The sequence below is a fragment of the Copidosoma floridanum genome, unplaced genomic scaffold, assembly GCF_036245765.1.
Source record: "Copidosoma floridanum isolate Cflo_tuat_1 unplaced genomic scaffold, Cflo_Japanese_pri ptg000013l, whole genome shotgun sequence".
In the NCBI taxonomy this organism is placed as follows: Eukaryota; Metazoa; Arthropoda; class Insecta; order Hymenoptera; family Encyrtidae; genus Copidosoma; species Copidosoma floridanum.
Window position 1 is genome coordinate 36,865,194 of NW_028321890.1, and position 23,962 is coordinate 36,889,155.

The following is a 23,962-nucleotide window of genomic DNA, read 5'->3' on the forward strand; positions in this document are numbered from 1 at the left end:
CGCGGTGTATATACGCACCGGCCGTAGGTGGATTTGCGACGGGCATTAATACCCCGTGGTTTAAGCTTTATCGATGGCCCTGCACGTGTAGTCTTCTCTCGGTCCGGAGTACGTGTATACACGTGTTCGAAGAGGAAGCGGAGGTGGAGATCGCAGCGGCCACGACGACGCGATGATCTATGCTCTCTCTTTTCGCTTCGGAATTTTCCGCGAGAGTGTCGTTGCCGATCGAGAGCCGAGCGTCGATTAATTATCGAAGGGAAAGAGAAATGGGACACGTTTGCGGGGAATGTCTGACTTTTGGAGGGAATTGTTTTTTTTTTCCCCCCAACGTTTCATTTTACCCCGTTCGTATGATACATGGGGAGCTCGACGCGGTGACGTATGTATTTTCCAAAGTTGGAAATAGTTGTTTTCTTCTCTTCGAGATATGCGACCCCAAAGAGTTGGTTTTCGTCGCGCCGACCGTGTTATCGAGGGCGTTTAGAACAAAAAAATTTTAAGGAAATCACTTGTAACCACAAACATTTACGTTTTTTTCTACAATATGGCACCGTTTTCTTTGCACCACGAATCGACCGCGTATACATTGAGCAGGTTCGAAACACCTTTCGTTCTCTAGCGTTATGGTATGCTGGTGCTGTCTCGCCACTACCTGATCCAAACCAACAGACGATTCATCGATAGTTTTTCAATCACCAGTTACTCGACTCGTATAGTTTTGTCTCAAATATTGTCTTCGTTTCCGAGAAATCCAAATGGTCACAAAAAAAAGAAGAAGAAGAAAAATCACGCGAGGCAATAAAGTTACGGCACACGGGCAATTAGGTACACCGAATGAAAAGGAAAAAAAAAAAAAAAAAAGAAAAGAAAAAGGCTCTACAATAATGTTTATCGCCGCCAACAGGTATAAACGCTCGGTGCAACAATTGTCCGGCGATTAAAGACAGTTTAATGGCGATACTCGGTGAGAAAAAAAAACACACACACACGAGTGACGGTATAGGTACATGGTCGTATAGTTTGAGAAATCCCTGGAACGATTCTTCAAAACACGATGCGTATATAAACACGGATCGGAAAAATCAGGCGCGTGTAAAGCGGGGAAAACCCCGACGACAGCTCTAAACTCCTCGAATTCCTATAATGCCCGAGCGGTCCGAGACGCACTCTGCGGGGACAATTTACAGAAAGTAAAAAAAAAAAAAAAAGGAAACAGAGATGATCGCGCCGTTAATCGGGCCGAGCTGATTAAGAGCAGCTTAATTACCCGAGTCGGACGGAGCCGCGATAAAAAGAGATCGACTGCTGCAGCGGAAGAGCAAAAACAAGCGGATACACTTACACACGGAGGCGCTAAACGCGATAGCCGTTAAAGCTCCCTCGAGGTGTATCTATATATATGGCGGCTTTGCGCGTTATCGAGTTACATACCGATACACTGTTCGGCTCGTTCGCTGCGACGCTTAATTGTCTACATACGTACCATATATATATATATATATTATATACATCCCCTGGTTGGAAAAAAAGCACGTAGGAAGTCCACTGTTGGCTGTGTACCGATTGCTAACGCTATCGCCGTCGCGTAACGAGTGCTATACATGCGCGGGGACAAAGAAAAAAGCCTAGGGGACGATAAGCCCGTATCGGCCGGTAGTCCTCCCTTTCCCCTCGAGCCCTCCGTTTGTTTGAAAGTTCGTTGTAGGTACACGAAAGGTATTTTTTAAGAAAAATTGCATTTCAAAAGAGTCATCCAAGTTTCGAAAAAATCAGTGCACTTACCCTTTATACGCAAGAGGTAAACGGACGACTCAATCGGGAGCAAATCGATCGGTTGTCGGGAGCGATGAGTTTGAATAGTCGATCAAGGGACGGGCGTACGTATACGTGAAAATATAAGCCTGTACCAAAAGAGGGACAAAGAGAAAGAGAGTCACTACAAGAACCATACCCTACGTATCCTCGGCAAGGGGGAGGGTAGCGCGCAGTCAGATCGTCCAAGTCGATATGTAAGTAGCTTGGGATGGTGTCTGCATGCATAACTCCCTCTGGGTTTTTGTATATACAGGTATGTCCCTATTGTAAGTACTAAGCAAGGGCCGAACGTCACAGGAATTTGTTCCGTCGACTCTCGAGGTGTATATACGAGCGACAATCAGAGCAACAGCTCCATCGTTGACATTTTTCGTTGCTTTTTTTTTTTTTTTTTTTCTCATTTACATTAAGTTGCGCAAGGTATTTTATATACGTATTCTCGGGTCGATCGTCACTCGAATCGTGCACGGGTAATCCTGCAGCGAAAACACGAAAACCTTCACTTTGGCTCGGCTTCGTTTTTTTTACGTAATAACAAGGCATGCAACTATATATAGGCATGTATAATGACGCAACGGGCGCACAGCGCGTGTAAATTCGTTGGGCCGAATCGATAATTGTGAATTAAATTTCGAGCTGACGATTAGGTAAATGTAAAAATTCGAGGCGTCAGCTATTTATCCACTCGATGAATCATAACATCACTCGGTTGGCTGTGTATCAATAATTTATGAGCAGCTCTAACGAGTTTAATCAACTGCCGCCTCTCTCTGCCCCCAAAATACACACACGCATGGAATAAGTATATATACACTCGTTTATTGTGAAAACTCCACAATCGTATAGCAAACAAGCATAGCAGCTCATCACCATCACCCGTATACGCACACGAAATCTAACGCCCGTATAACGTTGTTATACAGAGACATCGTGAGAGAGTAACCTGTCGCATGGGCTATATATATACACGTACCATTATTTGCGTATGGTATATAAATATATGCAAAGCACGATACGCGGAAAAGTAAAGCAAATATGTGCTCTGCAGCAGACTATATGGGTCGAGTGCAAAGTTCAGAAGTAGAGAGGGGAGGAGAAGAGAGAGAGAAAAAATCCGAGTGCGAGCATGATCGGTCGTTATGGGGATGGAAGCGGTATAGGGAGTAAAGCGTGTATATACGATGATGACGGCCGAGGTCCTCGATCTATCAAAGTCAGTCGGGGCAGCCCTTCCCGCTTGTCACTTTCTTTGTGCCCTTCCCTCCCCGTTGGCCCGATCTCATTTTTACAAGCGTGTCCGATGTCTTTAAGGAATACATTATAAAGACGGGCGCGTGAAAAGAGGACCGTGATGTCCCTGTATAATGCACGCATGTCAAGCTCTCGCTGAAACGAGGATACAAAAGTTGGCACGGTACTTAACCGCGGCCCTGATGTCCGTTCCTTTCCCTTTTTGACGTTTGCAATTACGATATCGCGGTGACTCACTGTCACGCGTGTGTGGGACGCTCCTCAACATTTTCCCATCGATTCGAGGTTTTTTTTTCATCAACGCGTCGTTAATTATTATCATTATTTTATATGTATATATAAATATGGAGGAGGGGGAGGGGCAAAAAAAAAACATGTACATAGATCGAACGGGACAAAATGAATCCGAGGGTGAAATGATAATAACAACGAAGCCGAGGGGGCCGTAAATTATACGCAATTTCCGGTGATATTCCGCGTATACATATATATATATACGAGAAGGAGCGAGCGACAATATTTTTGCGTCCCGCCATAAAACATAATCACGCTCGCTTTGCTCTCGTTGGACCGTCAGCCGCGACTTTGCATATATATACTTTATAAGATCCGAGCCGTGAGCGAGCGACCCTTTTTCCCCAAAAAATAAAGTATACAACAGCAGCGCGTGTATACATGTATATATGTGTGTACCTGTAAAAGCTCGCCCAAGTGCTCTATTAATTACAAGGCTCGCGAGTGTACGTATATATATATGATCATCATCTTTGTTTTTCAACATTCCCGACGCACGGGTTATATTTATTATTTGCACTGCTTCTTTATTATTCATTAATCAATCAATACTATACGTAGCCTCCACCGGAGATATATGCGTGTGTAGACCAGAGAGCCGATATAATGTAAATAAAGCCGATAAGACGACGACGAGTCGCGAGCATTAATAGACCGTACGCCCGGTTTAACGACTCTCCTCGCGTGGCGACAAATTGCACGAGCTCACGCATCCCCCCCCCCATCCCTCGTGTGCATCGAAGGTACGAACCTCGAGCTTAAACGCTAATTATCTCTCTCCCCCATGCGGTTTTTTTTTTTTTTATATATATATATATATCCGTCGCAGAGTCCAAGAGCAACGACAAAAGTTGCAATATATTGTAGATACGGAGGCGCGGCTGAATTTACAAAACTACCCGGCACGACGGAGCTTACGACCAGTAGGTACATATTTATATACATGTATACAGGAAGAGATCGAGGCTCCAACGCGTCTCCGGGTCCATTTAATTTTATAGCCGCGTTTTTTAAAATTTTTTTTATTAATTTACCATTTTTTCAATCTAATCAAATAACGATTCCCGTCGTATGTACCGTGGATTAGGCGCTTGTTTATTTGTTTTCCGATTCTTTGAAACGAGACTAACTGCAAATTGTCCACGGACGCAACGCGCGTAATAACGTGATTGCGGCTAATAAACGAGTCTGCATTGTATACGAGGCGCATCACGCACTGGAAAATTATAGGCCCAACGCGGGGCGAGTACATAAATGTATGTACCTATACCGTGAAATCTCGTAAGGCGCATCGATATTTCATTAAACGCTCCCCAGTGCATGCACACTTTTATCGAAGCTTAGAGGGTTATATGTAGGGGAGATGGATAAATTAACGGTGTACGAGCCAAAAAGAAGCGCGACACCGTTCGATGTTCCGTGCGTATATGGTACATCATGGATGTACTCGGTCCAGCAGCCCTAGTCGGTGACTAAAAGCCGTGTATTGTGAGAGAGTCTCGGGTAATACGAGACACCCCCCCGTATATATATATATATGCACAACGGCTCGCGGCAAACATCGTCGAATTAGCATTACCCTGTAAAATCGTCGATACCTATGTACAATATATATATATACACGCGCTCCGCATTACCATGGACACGTGTAGAGAGTATAATATTATAGTAGTCCTTTGCCTCGCGTGCACTTTTCCGGAGGCGGAGCACATATACAAACACACACGTAACATGCCATGCTCCCCGTGCACCGGGAGTGATGCTGCATTCGTATAATCGCGTGGGCGACTTTATTAAAATGCGTTACACGCGCCCGTCGCTTCGGTACGTGTATAATCTCATCCTCTCCTCTTGTTTGCGATGCACGTAAATGTATACGTATATTACAAAAAGGGCTGCTGGTTCCGTGTATATCTGTATACACCTACCGGTTAAGGTGTCCGTGGCTATGGCTGGCTTTTACACGCGTCACGTAAACGAGCGAGTCGCGTGGACCGCACTCGCGATGAATACCCGAGGAGGAGGCTTATACTTGTATCTACCCACCCGGGAGAGGAGACGTGTAGTCTCCCGCTGTTTCCACCTTCCCCACCCCCCCCCCCGTTTTTTTCGCGCTACTTGTTTCCTGCTCCGGTGATCTGTAGCGTTTACTGCTCATGTCTCGGGGAATAATTACTTATCGGGGGACGAGTCGAGGGACTATAGAGTCGCGAAAAATTTTCAACTACCCATGCGTATGCTTACCACAGTCCGGATTTTTACTTGTACCTATATGCAGCACAGAGGGGGAGGAGGCGTGTTGAAATTATTATTCAAGCCCCCCGGGTGTAAGGTGCCTCCTCGTGTGCAGTTTAATAGTCGCCGCTCGCCTTTTTGATCTACGCCTACACGTGCACGAAAACTCGAGCGGCTAATGATAATTAAAATATGTATATACCAGGCTCGTCCGTGTATATGTGGATCGTTTGCTTCCTGCGCCAAACCCTCGCGGTATACATTTATACACATGTACATGTAAACACGTTTAATAAGCTCGGTATATATGAGGTAATTTATACATTACAAAACGACAAAATTAAGCTTCACCGTAATTTCGATAAGTGCAATTAAAAATTTTCATGTTGCATAAAATGGTTACGCGCACTCTCGGTGCTCTAATCTATAAGTAGGTACCTGTATACGTACGTGTACGCGAATTCCAAATTGCGTCACGTCAATTTCCATATGGGCGCGTGTGTGAAAAATCCTACGTTTCGGCGGATAGCGAGGGGAAAACTTGTCGAGTGGCAGTCCGCCACCTGTAATCCATCAATAACTCGGCAAGGGGGGGGGGAGGAACTAGTATATCAAAAACACGGGAGTAAGTACCCTCTTACCTCTTAATTTGACGAAAAATGTTACACCCGTGCGCGTATAAATCTCAACTTTCGGCATAATTATGGGTGGATATGTCATTACATTATTTATACATCCACCCGAGCGAGAAGGTTCACTCGGCATGGTAAGTCACTCAAGAGGCGGATTAATCCCGCAACGAGGTTTCCACGATTAGCTCACCGTCGTTCGCTACCTGTCTTTTCATTGCCCGTTATATATACATATACAAAGCTCCGATACACATCATGACATGTATGCTCGCCGGTGATATCCCGTTTCGCTTCCAACGGCCGAGCCCCAATGTGCGTAAAACTCGTGTATAGATGCCCCGTGCACTTGGCGATAAAAGGCGTTAGCGTCGACAAAGCCGAAGGCGCAGCTCTCGTATGGTAATGTATATATATATATATATATATGCTCGCGTTGCAGGTAGTGCCGAGTCATTTGCCGTGATTTGTCCATTGTTCAACTGTTAAGGTATATATATACATTGGCATTCTAGCTCCTACTGCCCATACTTATATGCGTATACATATTTCTATTTTTTTTTTTTTTTTTCATATTTGCTTCTGTGATATGCGCGTATACGGTGTAGTTGGTCTCATTTGGTATATATATATACCCATTGCACGCTCGTTATATACCCGCACTTTTACTTCCGACTTTGTGGGTATGTATACGTTTATGCATATATACGCGTGCTGATACTACGAGGGATAAATTAATTTAACGCGGCCTGAGACTTGCGACACACGCGCGTTCGTATGCGAGTCTGTTTTTTTTTTTTTTTTTTTTTTTTCAATGGGAGGCACGGAACTTTTTGCCACCGACCATACGATCAGATACGACTCGGTTGTTCATATATCGCACACGCGCGTATACGAGCACTAAAAAGGAAATGACGCTGCGCGCACGTGGTGATTTTGTATCAAACTTACGCGCGCGAGCGATACAATTTTTTTTTTTTTTTTCATCCTTTTATCCAACGTCGATTCGATTTTAACCGATCGATTTATTATGTTTGTCGATCGCATTGATACGCGCGTTTTCTCATTTCCGTACGCGCCTCCGGTTAATTGGGGCCTGTTCGTGTGGCTCCGTTTTTTCCACGGGCATCGTTCCCCGGTGTTTCATCCCACTGTCGAGGCTACTTGAGGTGTGTGTAAGGAGGAACGGGTATACGCGTTACCGTCGTCAAAGTGACGAGTGTAGATCAGATATTATGTTATGTATATACGTGTGCCCCTTCTTTTTCCAAAGCGCGTTAAAAAACCAGCCGTGAGACAAGAGCAGACCTGACGGGTCCGCCTCATACTTTTGACTGACAGCGGAATCTCGATCTGACGTCGCATATGTACGCGGAGCGGGGAAATATATAATATGGATCGAGGAAATCTTCATCCGGCTGTGGGGTCCCTTCGGACGACCACACCTGCACCGCGCACGCAATGAAAATTCCACTCGGATCGATAATACGATACACAAAAGTTACGTGCGTTGCCGTGAAACGAGAGCGTGTGTAGTGAAACTTTCCTTCGAAAATATACATTATACCTATACGTGTCGCCGTCCCGTGTATATAAATATAAATCAGCCGGACGTTTATTGGGAAACGCGTATTTTCCGTTTTCATTGTATGGGCCCTATAGGTATAGAGGTGTATCGTTATCCGTGTCTCCACGTACCGATTTTACGAGCTGCGGCGCGTCGTTCGATATAGCGAGAGTGATCATCGACGGGGTGTTTTGAAAGCACATTTGCGTCTACATTTTTCCGAAGCGCCGAGAGCCGCGTAACGCAACCAACGATAAATCGAATGGAGTAAGGGAAAAAAAAGGTGTTGGCTGGTATAGCATCGAGCAGTGCAGGAAGCATCGGCAGTCATAACGTACACGACAAATGACGGATCGTCCCGATTCGCGGAATGGCCGACGACGAGGTTATACAACTCGCCAGTTCCCTTGGCTGAGGAAAACACGACGAATAAAAGAGAAAAAAAAAAAAAAGAATCCGTGCTCTCCGCGGTGTATCCATAAGTAAAACACACATGTACGAGAGGAGTCCTCGGTCTTTCCTCGCGGGCAGGTGAGAGCAAAAAAGGCAGACTCGGGGCTAATGCGAAGCTATACCGAGCAGATTAATCGCCTTTTACCCTATTCTCCTCGAGCGCGTACATACGCGAGAGAAAAAAGGGTCGATCGCGAGTGGAGGGGAAAAAAAAGTAGAGAGACAGACAGACGGAGGGAAAAACAAAGGGGGGGGGGGGAGAGGGTCGAAGGATCGAGGAGGCGAGTCACGTACGGGCGTATGGGTATATATCGGATGATGAGCCACGCGCGCTTTTCGGAATTCCCTTCAATCGGCGCGTGCGCGAATGCGCCGAGCAGCTTTTTCCCCCGAGCTTTTTCGTTCTTCTCCCTTCCTCGCCTTTTCGAGCTCGTACTTACTCTTATGCGAAGAACGCGCCTCTTCTCCCGACCAACGAGTAAATTCTTCTTTTTCCCCTCTCGCAGACGCTGTGGTTTTTACGTACTTTTACGATTTTGTTGCAAACTGGATGAATATTCACCGGATCATCTGCAGGATAATTGAGATTTAATTTCATTTTCCGCTCGACCGATTCTTTTGTGACGCGGAATCGGAGGGTCGGCGATGGCAGACGGCCCGTTTACCTACGTATACATATATACATCCGATCTGCATAATAAGATCGTGAAAAGCGTATATATACAGGTATCGTGAAACGAACCAAAGTATTTCCTTCGCAAACGAGAAAACGTTCCCTCGGACGCGGTGTTTTTTTGCCTGCCCTCGCACTTACCGATCTCGGGATTGGAAGTCGACGCACGCGCGGGAAACCCCCGTGGCGGGTAAAAAAAAAAAAAACAAAAAAAAAAACAAACCCGATCGGCGGACGCGTCGGGGCTGACTTCCCATAGCCGATCGGAGAAAATCGTCCCACGTGCGTGTATATATATGCTGTACCGTAAGGGAAGAAGAAGAAGAATCGGAGGAGAGGAGGGGAGTGGACGATTAATCGGCTACGGCGAAATCGTCGATCGTCTCTTGCATCGAGCTTGAGTTATATGTCGCCTTGCGACGCAGGAAGCCTCCTCCTCTAATTCATATCTTCGACCCGGCCTTTGCCGCTGAATTTCATGAATTCATATATAAGAACGCCCGGGGCTCCCGGTCTTTGTTAATTAAGAAGTGCGAGCAAGCTGTCCCTCCCCTTTCTTTTTTTTTTTTGTTCTTTTGTCCCCTTCCCCGTACGCGCGCATTTTTCAGTGTGACGCACCGCGGCGCGTGAAAAAGCATCTTCTTTAAATAATCATTTTTCAACGAATAACCCGCGATTAATCAAATTCCTCTCTCTCTCTCTCCCCATCCGGTGAGGGAATGAATCATTGTGATTATCGGGTGAAGCGCGTCCTCGCATAAATAAAGGATGACTCGCCGAGTTATAATTGACGCTCACCTTCGAAATCCATCCCCGATATGAAATGAGAAAATGCGAACAAAAAGCAATACGTCAGAGGGTGTATTGTCTAAATATACGCGGCAATTGTTGGGTGTGCAGTTTGTTTACAGTAGTGGGTTCGAGCTCGAGGCTATTTACCACCCCGGCCACCCTTTAGAAAAACACACACAAGCCACGTCTTGGCTGATGAAAAAAAAAAAAAAAGGAGAAAGAAGACAGAGAGCAGAGAGAGAGAGAGAGAAAAGAAAAAACAAAAGTCTCACGGACGCGCTAATGATCGATCGGGTGAAAAGGCAGGCTGGCAAGCGAAGAGCAGCCAACACGGCAGCAAACAGGATAGACGGACGTGACAGAACTGGGGGAGGGGGGAGAAAAAGGCAGACTCCCGTGTTGGTGTGTACACACACACACATATTTGATATCCCCCGTAGAGGTGCTTCGGACCGCCCTGAAGTGTGTGCATGACTCTCCGATTGGGTGGGCGAGCCGATGCGTGGGTATATAGCTCTTAAGAGTTGAGTGTTGCAATGGGGCAAGAAGGGCTCCTTGTATCCCTTCGACGATGCACCTCAAACAGACACACACACATATTATACGTACAGGATGTACGATAAAAATATTTTGTGGGGACGCTCACACAGCTTCGTGGCTACCGATTTCAACGCTCACATGTATACAATTCACTTAGATATATGTAAGTACATGTGTCATTTTCTCCCTGGGTATGCGCAAACACGCACGAATCTATATATGTTATACACTATAAAAACCTCCCCTTCCTCCCGCCCGTGCCCTTAAAGTTGGTGTGCGTGTTTGTGTGTGCAGTTGAAATGAGAGACAATGAATAAGACGCGATGTATAATGCAGCCTATGTAAACACACACACACACACACATGAGGCCAAGAGGTGGCAGGGAGGAGGAGAGAAAAATATTTGCACAGGACACTCGCTCGGTCTCTGTCGCTCATTATCGGGCCGACTCTCTCGTGCACCAACAGCACATAATATATACATATGCAGCAACAAACTCAGACTCGGAGACTCTGAGAGATAAAAGAAGGAACGGGGCATCAACGGTTGTGTCCAGGTGCATGCATCTGCAGGATATATATACAGAGGGAGGGTGAACCGACGGCGATAGAGATTGATTCGACATGCATAAATTAGAGAGGACGAAGCTTTTTTTTTTTTTTTTTTTCATTGTGTGTGTGTGTTGTTGGGTATATACAGGTATACGTGAGGCTGTGCCGCGAGAATCGGGCCTCAGATTGGAGTATCGGTGGTACGGGAAGAGGGAAAAAAAAAAACGCGCGCGTATAAATTGATGACTGTAGGCAAAAGCCAAGGGGTCTATAATAATTAATCATCGCTGCTGCTCTGCATGTTATATACATATACAAGTACAGCTCGCATATATATGTATAATACGCGCGTGAGGTGCAGGTTGTGTACTTAATGCGCGCCGAGGCATCCTCGTGTCTTGTGTATTTTTTGCCCCTCGCGACCTCTTTTTCTTTCCCAACGACATCATCCAGCTCGATCGGGAAGCTCTGTGCGACGGTGGAGTCGCCGTGATCCACAAAGTACCGAATCAACGAGTCGTCCCATAGGTAAAGTTTACGAAATCGGCGAGCAAAAAAAAAAAGTGCATCTAAAAAAGTAGATGTACATATACGTTGGTCGGAGAGTGTCGGGGCAAACGGCAGCGCAGAGTCGTAAAAGTGGCCGTCGGCGCGTCGCAAGAGTGTAGGGAGGCTTTTACGAGCGGGCGATAAAAATCATTCGTCCGCGAATTTTCGCACTCGGGACAAAAGGAGGGAAGAAAGAAAGGAGACATGCGGATGTGCGTGCCTCGCGGACCAAAGTTATTTCGATGTCGGCTTAGAAAGTGTGCACCGGTCCACGGGGGAATTGACGCCCGCGAGCTTATACTATCGAGGACGTAGAAAGCCATCGCTCGTTTCTTTTCTTCCAACCGAGGAAGGAGAGTTTCTTCCGAAAATCGGCGTCGATCGCCTACCCGGGAAACCTGCCATCTCCATCGATGAGGAAAGATCGGTACACCTATACACAATCACATTTTTTCCTGCCAAATTATTTATGTTTGCGAAAATGTGTACAACATAATATAATACAAGAGCTGCGTTAGGTTGGGTTGTGCATATAGGAAACCGGTGCGAGGCAGATGGAAGTGAGAGACGAGGTATATTCAAATCGAAAGAGCCTCTTTTATTCCGAGCTCGGATTCCACCTGATGGGGATACGGAGGAAAAGCTTCTTGTACATTGGACGCGCTCGTAAAGAAGAAAAACAACGAGCAAGCATAAAAAAAAAAAAAAAAAAAAAAAGGGAGTGGGTATATACATACATAGGATGTTTTTATCGGCGTGGTCGCGAGATTGTAAAACACGCGGCCGAGAGATGCCGATTTCCAAGCTCGTCCGAAAATCAACGCGACACCGTATAAACACGCGAGCGCGTGTGAAACCAGAGCCGCGCCTCTTCATCGTCGTCGTCTCCAAGTATAATATATATATATATATATATATATATATATATATATATATATATATATATTGTACGGCACTATCTTCTCTCTCGAGTGCAGGGGAAGAGGACGACACCTACACGTGCGTAAGGTATACCTACGCGCGAGATTATCGATGTCCCGTCGAAAGATAGCCCGAGGAGGAGGAGGAGAAGAGCGAGGGATATCGAGGGTGATGTTTCCGAGCGATGCGGTTGATTTTCTCCTCTCTTCTACTCGAGCGCTGCAGCCCATCTGCCGCTTGGCTTTTTCGTTTTTGAGGCGTCTCTCTCTCTCTCTCGACTAATTGGGCGGATGGGCCCCGTGGGAAACTTTTCTCCGTGTATGTAAAGAAATACAGAGATGCGGGGAAATCGATAAAAAGCCACTCTTTTGCTCCCAGGTTTTTCCCCCAACACATGCTGGGATATTTAGACACGTCAACCATTTTTGTATGATTTACCATTTTGAAAAGGATTGTATGTGTTTACTGACGAGTCCCCCCTCGCGTTGGTGTTACAGAAGGCGCAGCCGTAGCGAGGAGGATCCTGGCGTCGTGCAGGTCAGCGAGGAGCAACAGCAGCAACAGGTGCCAACACCAGCGGACAACAACAACGAGGACGGTGACCACCGACAGCAGCAGCAGCAGCAGCAGCAGCAATTGGAGGAGGATCGGACGGTCGGTAGCGGCGGGGGTGGTGGCGAGGGAGGAGGTAGTAGCGGGGACGACGACCCGGAGGAGGTTCAAAAGAGGGTAGCCGCGGTGCAGGTGCAGGTACAGGGGATGGAGGGCGATTGGCGGGCGTATTGCGAGCACCCGCTCTCCGTCGCCACCGCGGCGATGCTCAATCTACAGCAGCAGCACCAGGTCACGGCCGTGGCTGGCCACCCGGCCGACGATCCCGCGGCCAACTACGTGTACGAGTACTACACCAAACTGCCCGACAAGGCCGCGGACGTCAAGCTCCCGCCCAGCCACGAGCTCTGGACCACGTGAGTCTTTTTTTTTTTTTTTCTTTTTTTTTCTTTTTTTACTTACAAGTTAGCGTGCACGTTGTACATGCCAGCCCTCGATGCAAATGGCAAACGCGCGCAGCTGCGGACGCGTTCACGCATCGACGATTCACGGGGACGCTAACGCCTCGTTTCCGCAAAAGCGAGCCATTTAAATTCACGCGCGACAAGCAAACTCGTTAGAGAGGTTGGAAGGCACATGGGGCGCTTATAGCCTTTCCCGACGAAGGTATACAAGATGCGGGCGTTTAAACAGCTCGACGGAGATTTCGAGGCTCGTGTACAATTTATTGTATTTTACGTTATTCCCAACAACAATCATCAACCGCTTATACATAATTTGTATACACGCGTGATGCGAGGAAAAAATCAAAATCATCCAGACAATAAACGATTGGCATTTGTCGCGCGCAACACGTACAACAGGAGATGTAAAATCTCGTGGTCTTTTCACACGCTGTATACAATGTATAACTCTGAGAAATGGCCAAAGTTTCAATAACACTCGACGACCCGACGAGTTTTTAATCACTCCGACCGCGCAGCATCTTCGCCCAAAGACGCATTGTATACGCTTACTTGGTGTAATAGTTTTTGATCATTTTCCCCTCGCCTATACATACACCTATACACGAGACCAACGGAAAATACACCGGTGAAACAACAATATTTTCCTCTATAGGGACATTTATTACAACTCACAAGTATATACAAGCTGTTATCGTATTATAACCACCGCACCAGCGCGTGTGTGTATAAATACGCGTTGTACGCACAAAGCCGTCGTTTTAATTGCGATGATTTGTCTCTGCGGGGGAAGAGACGCAAATTCACAAAGACCGAGCATCACGTGTGCATGTACACTCGAGTATGTGGCGATTAACAATGATCACACGCGTATAAGTATACACGTGGCGTTTACGAATGGCCGGCCATCAATTTTGATAACACCCGAGAGAGACGTGCCGGAATTTTTCAAATTCTCCATGCGTACGGGATCATTTTGGCTCGTTTAGCCAATAAAACGTTTGTTTCCGAAATTCGTTTGTTCTATACCAGTCGCCAGCCGAATCGTACGACCCATCGGTATTCATGCCGTCGAGCTTCTGCACACACACGGAGACACGAGGACCCCTGCTTTTTTTTTTTTTTTTGCAGCCCTCGAAACACATAACTCATCCTGCTCATCCTATTAAGCACGAGAGCGCGGCAAATAGGAAAAAAAAAAAACCGAGGGCTGCCGTACGACAGACATCGGAAGTCCAAACCCTATATACATGAGCTTATACGGCGCAGCGCGAAATCTCCTTCGCACGATAGATCGGCAGAAGATAGGCAAATAGACACATGCAGTATACATACCTAACGACGAGAGAGGGGTGCAGGCGCATAGTTGTGTATATTGTATATGTATATATACCGTCGCGAGCGTAATTGATACACACGTACACCACCTTTAACTTTTTATACCCATACACACATGTATATACATATATATATATATAAAGCTAGGGGGTGAAGCAAAGGTTTGGGGAGGCACTGACGCGTCACGTGACCTGCATGTTTCGTCTCGGGCAGGTGACAATGAAAATTAGATTAAAATCCCCTGCGATACATGCGCACAGGGACACAAAGTTTAAAACACTTTGGCATGTGTACGTAGATGAGAGGCGTGCAATCGGGAGATGCTATCGCGCGGAGATGCGACTTTTCGGAGCAAGAGAGCGTATTCACGTATACTCGTATAGATTAAAAGAGAAGCGCACCGAGATCGGCACGAGATAGAACCCTCCCTTCCACCAAATTCGTACACGCTCTCTCTCTCTCTCTCTCTCTCAATCTCGTATAAGTATATGTATGTATTTTTTTTTTTGTGCAGAGCTGGTGCACTCGGCTTTCGGATTCGTACGTTGAGGACGTTCTCAAACAGTAAATTACAAATATGCTAAGCGGCCGATATAAATCAAAAGTCCGGGGTTTCCTCCGCGGCAGCGTGATTTCCGGCCGAGAGGAGGGAGACACGTACATGTATATATATACACACGCACACACACCTCGTGGGGCGATGGCACCGCAGAGAGAAAGAGAGACCCCCATAGTACACACATAGAAAGGAAGCTACCGAACGGCCCTGTTGTATATATAGTTTGCAAACCGAGCAAATGGACCGGAAGGCTCAGCCCTCGCCTCTTTTTCTTTCCTATAGGATATACCTTCTGTTCTCCATGCATGCGTAATGTGTGTATAATGGGTGCCCCCGACGTACCCGTACATCGCTCTCGTTATTATTATTGTACCTGTGTACTTACGGCATATACATCGCGACCGAGCAATTGCATCATGAGAAAAATTACCGGCATCACATTCGGCTGGGGGCAAAGGGGTTCGTATTTTCTCCGATACTAAATTCTCAAGTTCGCGCCGATCTGCTGCAGAGGAGTAGATAAACAAACGAACAACGGCGCGTTAACCAGCTTAGAGACAATTCCCCCCTCCTCCTCCCCTTGGTGGAGTTTGTTTAACGTAGGGGTGCACGCGGGTGGGTGTGCTTTTGCTCTCCAAAGTGTATATAACATAATAAGAGAGGCTGCAAAATGGAAGATTCGCAGCAGGAGTAATCACTCACTCGGCACTTGGTTTTACGAGCTTCGCTTTACGATCCATTTCGTGATGGGGGGAGGCAGGAAACATATACCGCGTACGACTTCGTAAATCCAATGTCGCTTCGTTACGGGGAGGTATAAGCGGGTAGGAGGCGCCGTATTGTGTCATTCCACCGTTTTTTATACACCTCTCTCTCTCTTTTTTTTTTTTTTTTAAGGGAGGGCTCAGTTTATTTTTAACGTTATGTGCGATACGAGCACTTGCTCGGCTTTTACTCGTACCTGATGCGTATTTTCGAATCGCCCAGCCCCGTGTTCTGGATACAAATTTACACAATAGAAAGTTATTCGCGCTACGATAATTCATGCGTGAGTTGGGTTGGACTTTTTTTTTTTTGTTTTTCTCTTTTTCTTTTTCGTCGTACTGGATTTTAACTGACATTGTTATACACGTCACGTGTTTCGCGTGTGCGTATACCTGTTACGTGTACCGCAATATTTAGGAATCGTTCCTTTCTTGAATGGCATAGGAATAAGTGGGACCTAGAAAATTTCGCGACATCTGGAGTAACAGAGGGTATTGTTTCGCAGTTTCTTTTTTTGCGGAGGGGGAGGTGAAAACGTATTTTTGCTTTGCATATCACCAGCATCTTATTTTGAATCGTTACCGTTAAGACTGCGGTCAGTTCAGTTGGCTGAATGCAAGTCTTGGTACTTACCCTTCACGTATTGACATTAACCGACTGACAATTACGTCAATTTAACTCGTTTTTTAAGTAATCAACTCACGAAACACTCATTCATGCGTACAAGCCAAGTTAAATTTTTAAAACGATTTTTTTATTTGCCCGTTATACCTAACTATACATATTACGGTTTTGAAGCCAGATATGTGTGTATTACAAGATTCGAATAATGTATATAAACATATTTAACCCAAAGGTTGTTGTGTATATATATCATTCGACAAGTAGTATTGTGAGTATACAGGTTTTCGCACACTCATGGATAATTATACTTATAAACATAAACCATAGATGAAAATTTGTACGACAACCAATACGAAGCCGTTTGATTGAAAACATCGAAAACGCCACTATCCAATTAATTTTCATTGTAAAGATGCAAAAGAATTTTCCAAACGTCAAAACACATGTAACACGCGCCTTGTGCCTATACAGCTGTACGTTTAGAAAAGCCCAATCTAATCCTTGCAAACGCGATTTCCTCGTACCGGTTTTACTTATGTAGCACCTATAAGTAAGTATATCTTGGGTGCTTCGTCGACATTTGAATGCGTAATGGGTCAAAAGTCAAAACGACCTGCTCCTCGTCCCGAATGACTCGCCTCTATGTACCACATCTGCGGTGCACGCATACACAAATGCGTACCCGCGTAAGTATATACACACGCACGCGATATTTATTATCAGCGATCTCGCGTCACGTCGTAAAGAGCCGCGACTACTTACTTGCCCGGCCGCTCGTACGATAGCACGGCGGTAGCTCTTTGCATCCAGCCGGGCATTCGAGGCACGTATAACACACGCGCGCGACTACAAAGGTAGAGAGAGGATATATATATCCCGGGGTATATATATATACATATATACGCATGCGGCTTTGCCTTTTGTTGTCGCAATAACCATAATTCGTATACTCTAGTTGCGGGTACGCGTACTATTATATTAAGTGCTCGCGCGGCCGTTGCAATAAAGACCCCGTACGCAATACGTGACGACGCGCATTACGCACGAGAGATGTGCACGGGGCTCTTATTCCGCGAACGGCGCGTGGCTGCTTGTAACAATAATACACCGCGCTTGTCTTTTTTTCTCCCGCGTTATCTCCTTTTTGCTTTCGGCATAGCTTCCCGGAAGGGCACCCGCGTGTGACACGACCCCCCCTGGCTCGGCCGCGGTGCTATTTATTAGGGCTCGCTTTCGGGACTTGCTGTACACACACATTTTTTGTTTTCCCACGCAACACCTTTGCCCATTTCGCGCTTATCTTAACCTACGCTTGTATATTTGCAAAATGAGCCGGATAAACTTGTCTCCCCCCACCCCCCGGGACTACTGTTTCGCACGATCTTTTCTGGTACCTCTTTTCTTCAGTTTTCAAAGCAAGTACCATTACGAGCCCGACCTCGGTTAATTAAACAGTCACGAATCATCCCGGAGTCTCGGCGAACCTCCTCCGGACGTCATACTTACTGTTGCGGTGTATTTTTTTGAGCACTGCACGTCGCGCGTTAGCAATTAGGCTCTCCCTGGGTCGCCCCGAAAAAAAAAAAAAAAAAAAAAAAGAGAGAGAGGTATTATATCCGGTTTTAGAAATCGCCCACCGGTTTTCACCTGTGACTCCGCGTGGCTTTGGTGTTATTACGGGGAGGTCACGCGCGGCTGCCGAGCGGGTTAGACGAGCTTTTGCCGGCTATATAGGCGCGCCGACCCCGAAAACTCCACATCTCCTGCTTCGTATACACATGTTTGTACCGTACGGGCAAGTCGCGATGACAACTTTTTTCTTTCTTTCTCCTTCGCGTGCACTTGCACTTGCTTCGTACACGGGGCTAATATATTGCGAGAGAGAGAAATAAAAGAAAAAAAAACAAGAGGCTATTTTTATCCGCGACATTTGCATTTTCACACTTGTCGCATGTACATAGGCATCTACGTTACATTATATTATAGAGAAGGGACATTGTGAACGCGGTATAGTTTGTGATTTTAATCAAGAGCTCGGCGACTCGCGATTTCTGTGCAAATTCACGGCTAGCTCCCTGAATGTTAAATCATCAGATTTTTATCGCTCGTATACTTGTACCAGTGCCGGAGTTGGGAATAAGGCAAAGTTGAAAAGCAAGGGGACTATGTCATATTTTTCGGAAACTCCTTGAAATTCATATTCGGAATTTGCGTGCCGCAAATACACAAATGTACACGTACATGCTTGTCGTAGAGTTTTTTTTTCCGTCTGAAGTATATAAAAAGGAAGAAATGGCTCCGTAGCTTGGAGTGGAATAATCAGCGATATGCGTATAATTTTGATAAGGCAATATAAAAGCGCGCGTCGACGACCTCCAAACCTCCCCTGTGGGCGCTCGTCTTCATTTTCTTTGCGCACGAGTGTTTTGCGTCATGGAAGTGGAGTCGCGAGATGCGAGTTTCGACTTTTGCTTTAGCTGTTATCATCGGGGTTTTTACGAGGTACGGACGCAAGAGAAATTGGAAAAAATAAAAATATACACCATATGGAACAATGCGGGCGATCAACATTTACCACGTGATTTTTTTTTTTATAAGACATACAGCTAAATTTGTTGTAAAATCAAAGGTGGAAAGTTTACCAGCACCGCACAGGGAGCAATAAAACCCAGCCCTGTCTTCAACTCCATATATATATATGCACACACAATTCCTACATGAGTATATACTCTGCATAAAAATAAGTATATACGTGTATTTGTGCACACGCGAGAGATATCGTACGGAGGGAAAAAAAAGAGGCATGCCTGCAAAGCACCGTCGACTGGTGTGACGCTCGGGGTGTGCACACTGTACACGTGAAGTAGTTAACATGTTATATTTAGCATGATAATGCGCGTCCACAATGCCCGCACCCTTATAAACTGCCAACGCTTCTTCTCCACTACTCCTTTTTTTTTTTTTTTTTTTTTCCTCTCTTCACGAGAGCGCCCGTGTATACACCCCACGGTCAGATGCTCCCGTACAATGAGCCGTGCCGAGTCGCCTCCCTACCTCCCGATACCCGATCTCTCTCGTATAATCCACGTATCGGCGCGCAGTGTATATACCAGCGCGCCTCGAGAGCACCTGCATTAGAATCAGCGCGAGGTTGTGCACGCACACCCAAGTCCCGAAGAGGGAGGTTTCGCGCGAGCGCGCCTCTCCTCCGATGAATACTCGAGAGAGAGAGGGACGGAAATTTGTATATATATGTGAGAGCCGGGGGCTATGGGCCCTCATGAATTCGGCTTAAACGAAATGGATCCAAGCGAGTTGTCTGTACGTGCCGCTCTTCCTCCTTGCCTCGGGGCGCCTATGTTCTCCGATTCTCTCTCGATTCCTACATAATATAATGCAATGCTAATCCGCGATATGTACGTGACGTTACCGGCGATACCTACCCCCCCGGTGTTGAGGAGCACTCTACGCGCGTGTGAACGGCCGCTGCAGCGGAAAAAGCCAACTCTTATGTAATCATTGTTGTTACGGTATACCTATATACTCCCCGATGGGCTGCAGAGGGCTCTCGTTTGGATTTGCGAGGAAGGGGGGGGGGGAAATGCATATCCATCACGGATTTGGCGCATGATTTATTTATCGGCCGGCAAGGGGGTATAATATATATATATTATAGGTTTTCCGACACTTTTGCCTCATGTGAACCAACCGAGCCTCCGTACGCGATACTATATGTACGCGCGCACGAAATAAATTATACTTGTACTTGGAGGGTGGGGTACGCATAGGTATTGTTAATTTTACAGTTTCATAACGAGATGCAGTTTTAACGCGACGAGTATACACTATGTGTGATTGTGTTGGGCGTACCGGGTGACGACATCACATCGCGAAAGGAGCTCTAGGTGATAATATGTAAATAACAAGAATCGTTGATTCGCGCAGGGGCGTGATGGGACAAAAGCTGCTGGTGCAGGAGGCGCCGGGTGCGACGGGCCGAGTACTGGAGACAGGCGCCGAGGGCTCAGGCGGCGAGCTCCACCACTTTCTCCACCAGTACAACAACCAACAGTCGCACAGTCCGGGCCAAGGGTTGCAGGGTGGCGGCGGTGGTGGTTTGCCCCTCGCGCTTAGTCCCCAGTCCCAGCAGGCGGCCATTGCGGGGGTAAAGCGGGAACCCGAGGACCTCAGCTCGTCCAGGGGCGGACAACCCGCCAAACGGCACAAACCGAACGCCCAGCCCGACAGTCCCACGCCACCGGGGATGTACCACCACCAGCACCACCAGCTACAGGTAAGGGACATTATCTGCTATGGTAAAAAATATTGTACGTACACATGAAAAGAGGTGTTTAACTTTGTTTGTTTGTTCGTCACAGTACGGCAGCCCGTACGATCCGTACGGGTCGTGTAGTCCGCGGCTGCAGACGACGTACGGCACAGGGGGCACGGCGGGCAACGGGGCTCCGGGCTCGAACGGCTCGGCGGGCATGCACCAGGAGGCGACGGCCGTATACGTGACGAACGACGCGCTTCCGCCCCTAGTGTCATCGGGCACCACGTCACTGTCCACGTCGACCCCCTCGTACACGAGGTACGAGGTGGTGCCGAGCTCGTACACGACCACCCACGCCATACGATCGGCATCGAGCAACAACAACAACAACAACAACAACAACAATAACAACAACAACAACAACAATAAGGTGCTCACCGTGGACCTGCCCAGTCCGGACTCGGGGATCGGCGCGGACGCCGTCACGCCCAGGCAGGACCACCATCAGCCCACGGCGCTCCACCAGGTTTGTCTCACTATTTTCTTTTGTTTTTTGTTTTTTTTTTTTTTTTTTTTTTTTTTTTGAATTTCGTTTTTGCTGTACCGCAACAAAATACTTGCACTCCAAGGCAGATGTTCTTCTGCCAAAACTATATGGTGTATCTATTTTTCACCCAAGTGCTAATTTTGTACCGAAATTCGAGGGTACGCCCATGTTTGTTCTTCATGGGCGTTGTTTTACAAGCGATTGGTAAATAGACGTCTGGTGCAGTAGCGACGGGTGTATGCGAAAGTCACGCGGCTGCTATATTGTGCACGTTGGCGCGCGCCGACGGACCGATTAGTACAGGGTCCAGGCGTTTTCTTGCTACCTCCGTATATATATATATATATATATATATATATATATATATATATATATATATATATATATATATATATATATATATACATACACTTGTATACGTGTGGCATCGATCTCGATCGGCGCTCGGGAGATACGAGGCCCGATAATGCACGAGTCGCGCCACAAGGACCCACGCTCGGCTGCGCGACGGAAGCCGATCACTTTTTTTTTTTTTTTTATGCACTTATCGGACGCGGATGTGCTTGATTGCTTAATTTTCGCAAATGGCTCTGCACTTTGAGTACACGAGGGGACGGGTGATCCATGGCCAAGGTGTCCTTGCCCGGTAGTTTCGAGGGAATTTTAAAAGGAAAATTCACGATTTATCGACGCTCTTTTTCTCTTTGGCCCTTCGCATTCTGCCTTTTTTGTTTTGTACAGACATGGACGAGGTGCAACACGTGTTCTCTCTTATACACATGAAAAAGTGCATTATATTTATGGACAAGCACTTTTTGTTTTTTTCATTCATCGATTAATGCACTCGCCTCGGATTCCCGTATAAATCAGTTTAACGCTCGTATTATACGAAGCGCGAAGGTGCAGGCGCGCAGTTTTCGCCGGTAAAATTAGAATATTCCATTTCGCCAAAGCGCATCTCACAACCGCACGCCGTTTGAATTTCAATGAGATTATCCCTATAGCTATATGTAAATTATCGTCCATCGTGTATCCCCGTATATCTGCAAATCACCCGCGAGACGCGACCATTTTCACCGTACACGCCGGCCGAGATATCATCTTTAATTTGAATCGGTAATTTGATTCCAGCCACTTGTACCCTTTTTTTTTTTCTTACCCGCCACTCGCATTCCTGACTCTTTGTCATGCGTACACGACGTCGCGTGTCATTTGAGAATTTTTGTTTTTTTCTGTTTTTTGGCAATACACATACATGTATATGTATAACGTTTCCCTGTACGACCATTATAAAATATGGTGTGCGCCGTTCGTGCGAAACGGGTGTTTGTCAAAAAGGAATCAGCCGCGCGATCGGCGTTAAATGTACGCAGCGACAATCAACGCGGTCATTTGTCGGGGTGTCCATTGTAATGTTCATTTGGGCGGAGGAATGAAAAAAAAAAAAAAAAAAAAAAAAACATAGATACACGATATAGCGATGGAAAACGGTTGATTGGAGCCTACGTTGTGTGTATGTTTGCAGTCGTCGTTCGACTACACGGAGCTGTGCTCGGGCGGGCCGGGCTCGGGAGGCACGGTGGTCATGGAGGGTGGCAACGGGGGTGCAGTGATCCACCATCCACCGCTCCAGTTGCAGCTGCAGGGACACGGGGCGGGCACGGGGACGCAGACGGTGCAGCGACCGGGCAGTGGACTCGTGGCCGCGGGAGCCACCACGCCCAACTCCAACCAGCCGAGGTCGCGGCCCTGGCACGACTTTGGCAGGCAAAACGACGCCGACAAGATTCAGATACCAAAACTGTGAGTATATTTGTGTTGTTTACCCTCCCGCGTCCACCTCCTCGGGAAGGTGAGTGACAGGCGAGATATCTCGTACCGATTATACGAGGTACAAATGACTCGGGTTTGTTTCGCTCGTTTTTGCCGGAATCGCTTATCTCGATGCTCGATTTTCGACCCGTTTGGTATACTCGACACGTTCGGGGTTCCTATTGAGGAAAAAAAAAAAAAAAAAAAAAAAAAAAAAAAAAAAAAAAAAAAATTCACCAGTCGTACGGTGATTTTAAAAAACGGCCATACGCACCGCACAAATATGTTGTAATATCTCGCCATTACGCAAATCGCCCGAAAAAGCACCTCTGCGTTTGATATGTGAAATGGCGTGTGTAAAGAAAATTAATTCGACAAAAACAAGAAAATAATAGTTCGGTATCGATAAACGGGCCGGCGGCGCCCTCGAGACGCTAGACGTAATACCAACATCGTCCAAGAATTTCACTACCGCGAGACGGTGATTTTTCGTTGTCCAACATCGGAACCGGCAATACGCCACTGCATGTTTTTCCTTCACAAATTCCAAACTAAAGACGATGGAACCAGATCGCTCGCGCTCCCATATATACACCGTCGTCATGTATAATTACACGCAAATGAGCGCCGGTTGTACGTACCATCAAACCCCGGGAGATCGCGATAAGCCGGGAAATCCAAGCCGATCTCCCCGCAAATCGAGCGTGTACCCGTTTAATATACACACATAGTTTTTCCGCAATCTCCGGCA

The 23,962-nt window shown here is 46.6% G+C and overlaps 1 protein-coding gene across 1 annotated transcript in view; it reads left to right on the top strand.

Moving 5' to 3' along the window:
- The window catches only part of grh (grainy head), an 87,183-nt gene that overhangs the window by 51,755 nt on the left and 11,466 nt on the right, over positions 1 to 23,962 (top strand). The window contains exons 5-8 of the mRNA XM_089590856.1: positions 12,772 to 13,242; positions 20,522 to 20,870; positions 20,956 to 21,378; positions 22,925 to 23,202. Of these exons, the coding sequence (XP_089446982.1) occupies positions 12,772 to 13,242; positions 20,522 to 20,870; positions 20,956 to 21,378; positions 22,925 to 23,202 (1,521 nt within the window). The remainder of the gene's footprint in view (positions 1 to 12,771; positions 13,243 to 20,521; positions 20,871 to 20,955; positions 21,379 to 22,924; positions 23,203 to 23,962) is intronic.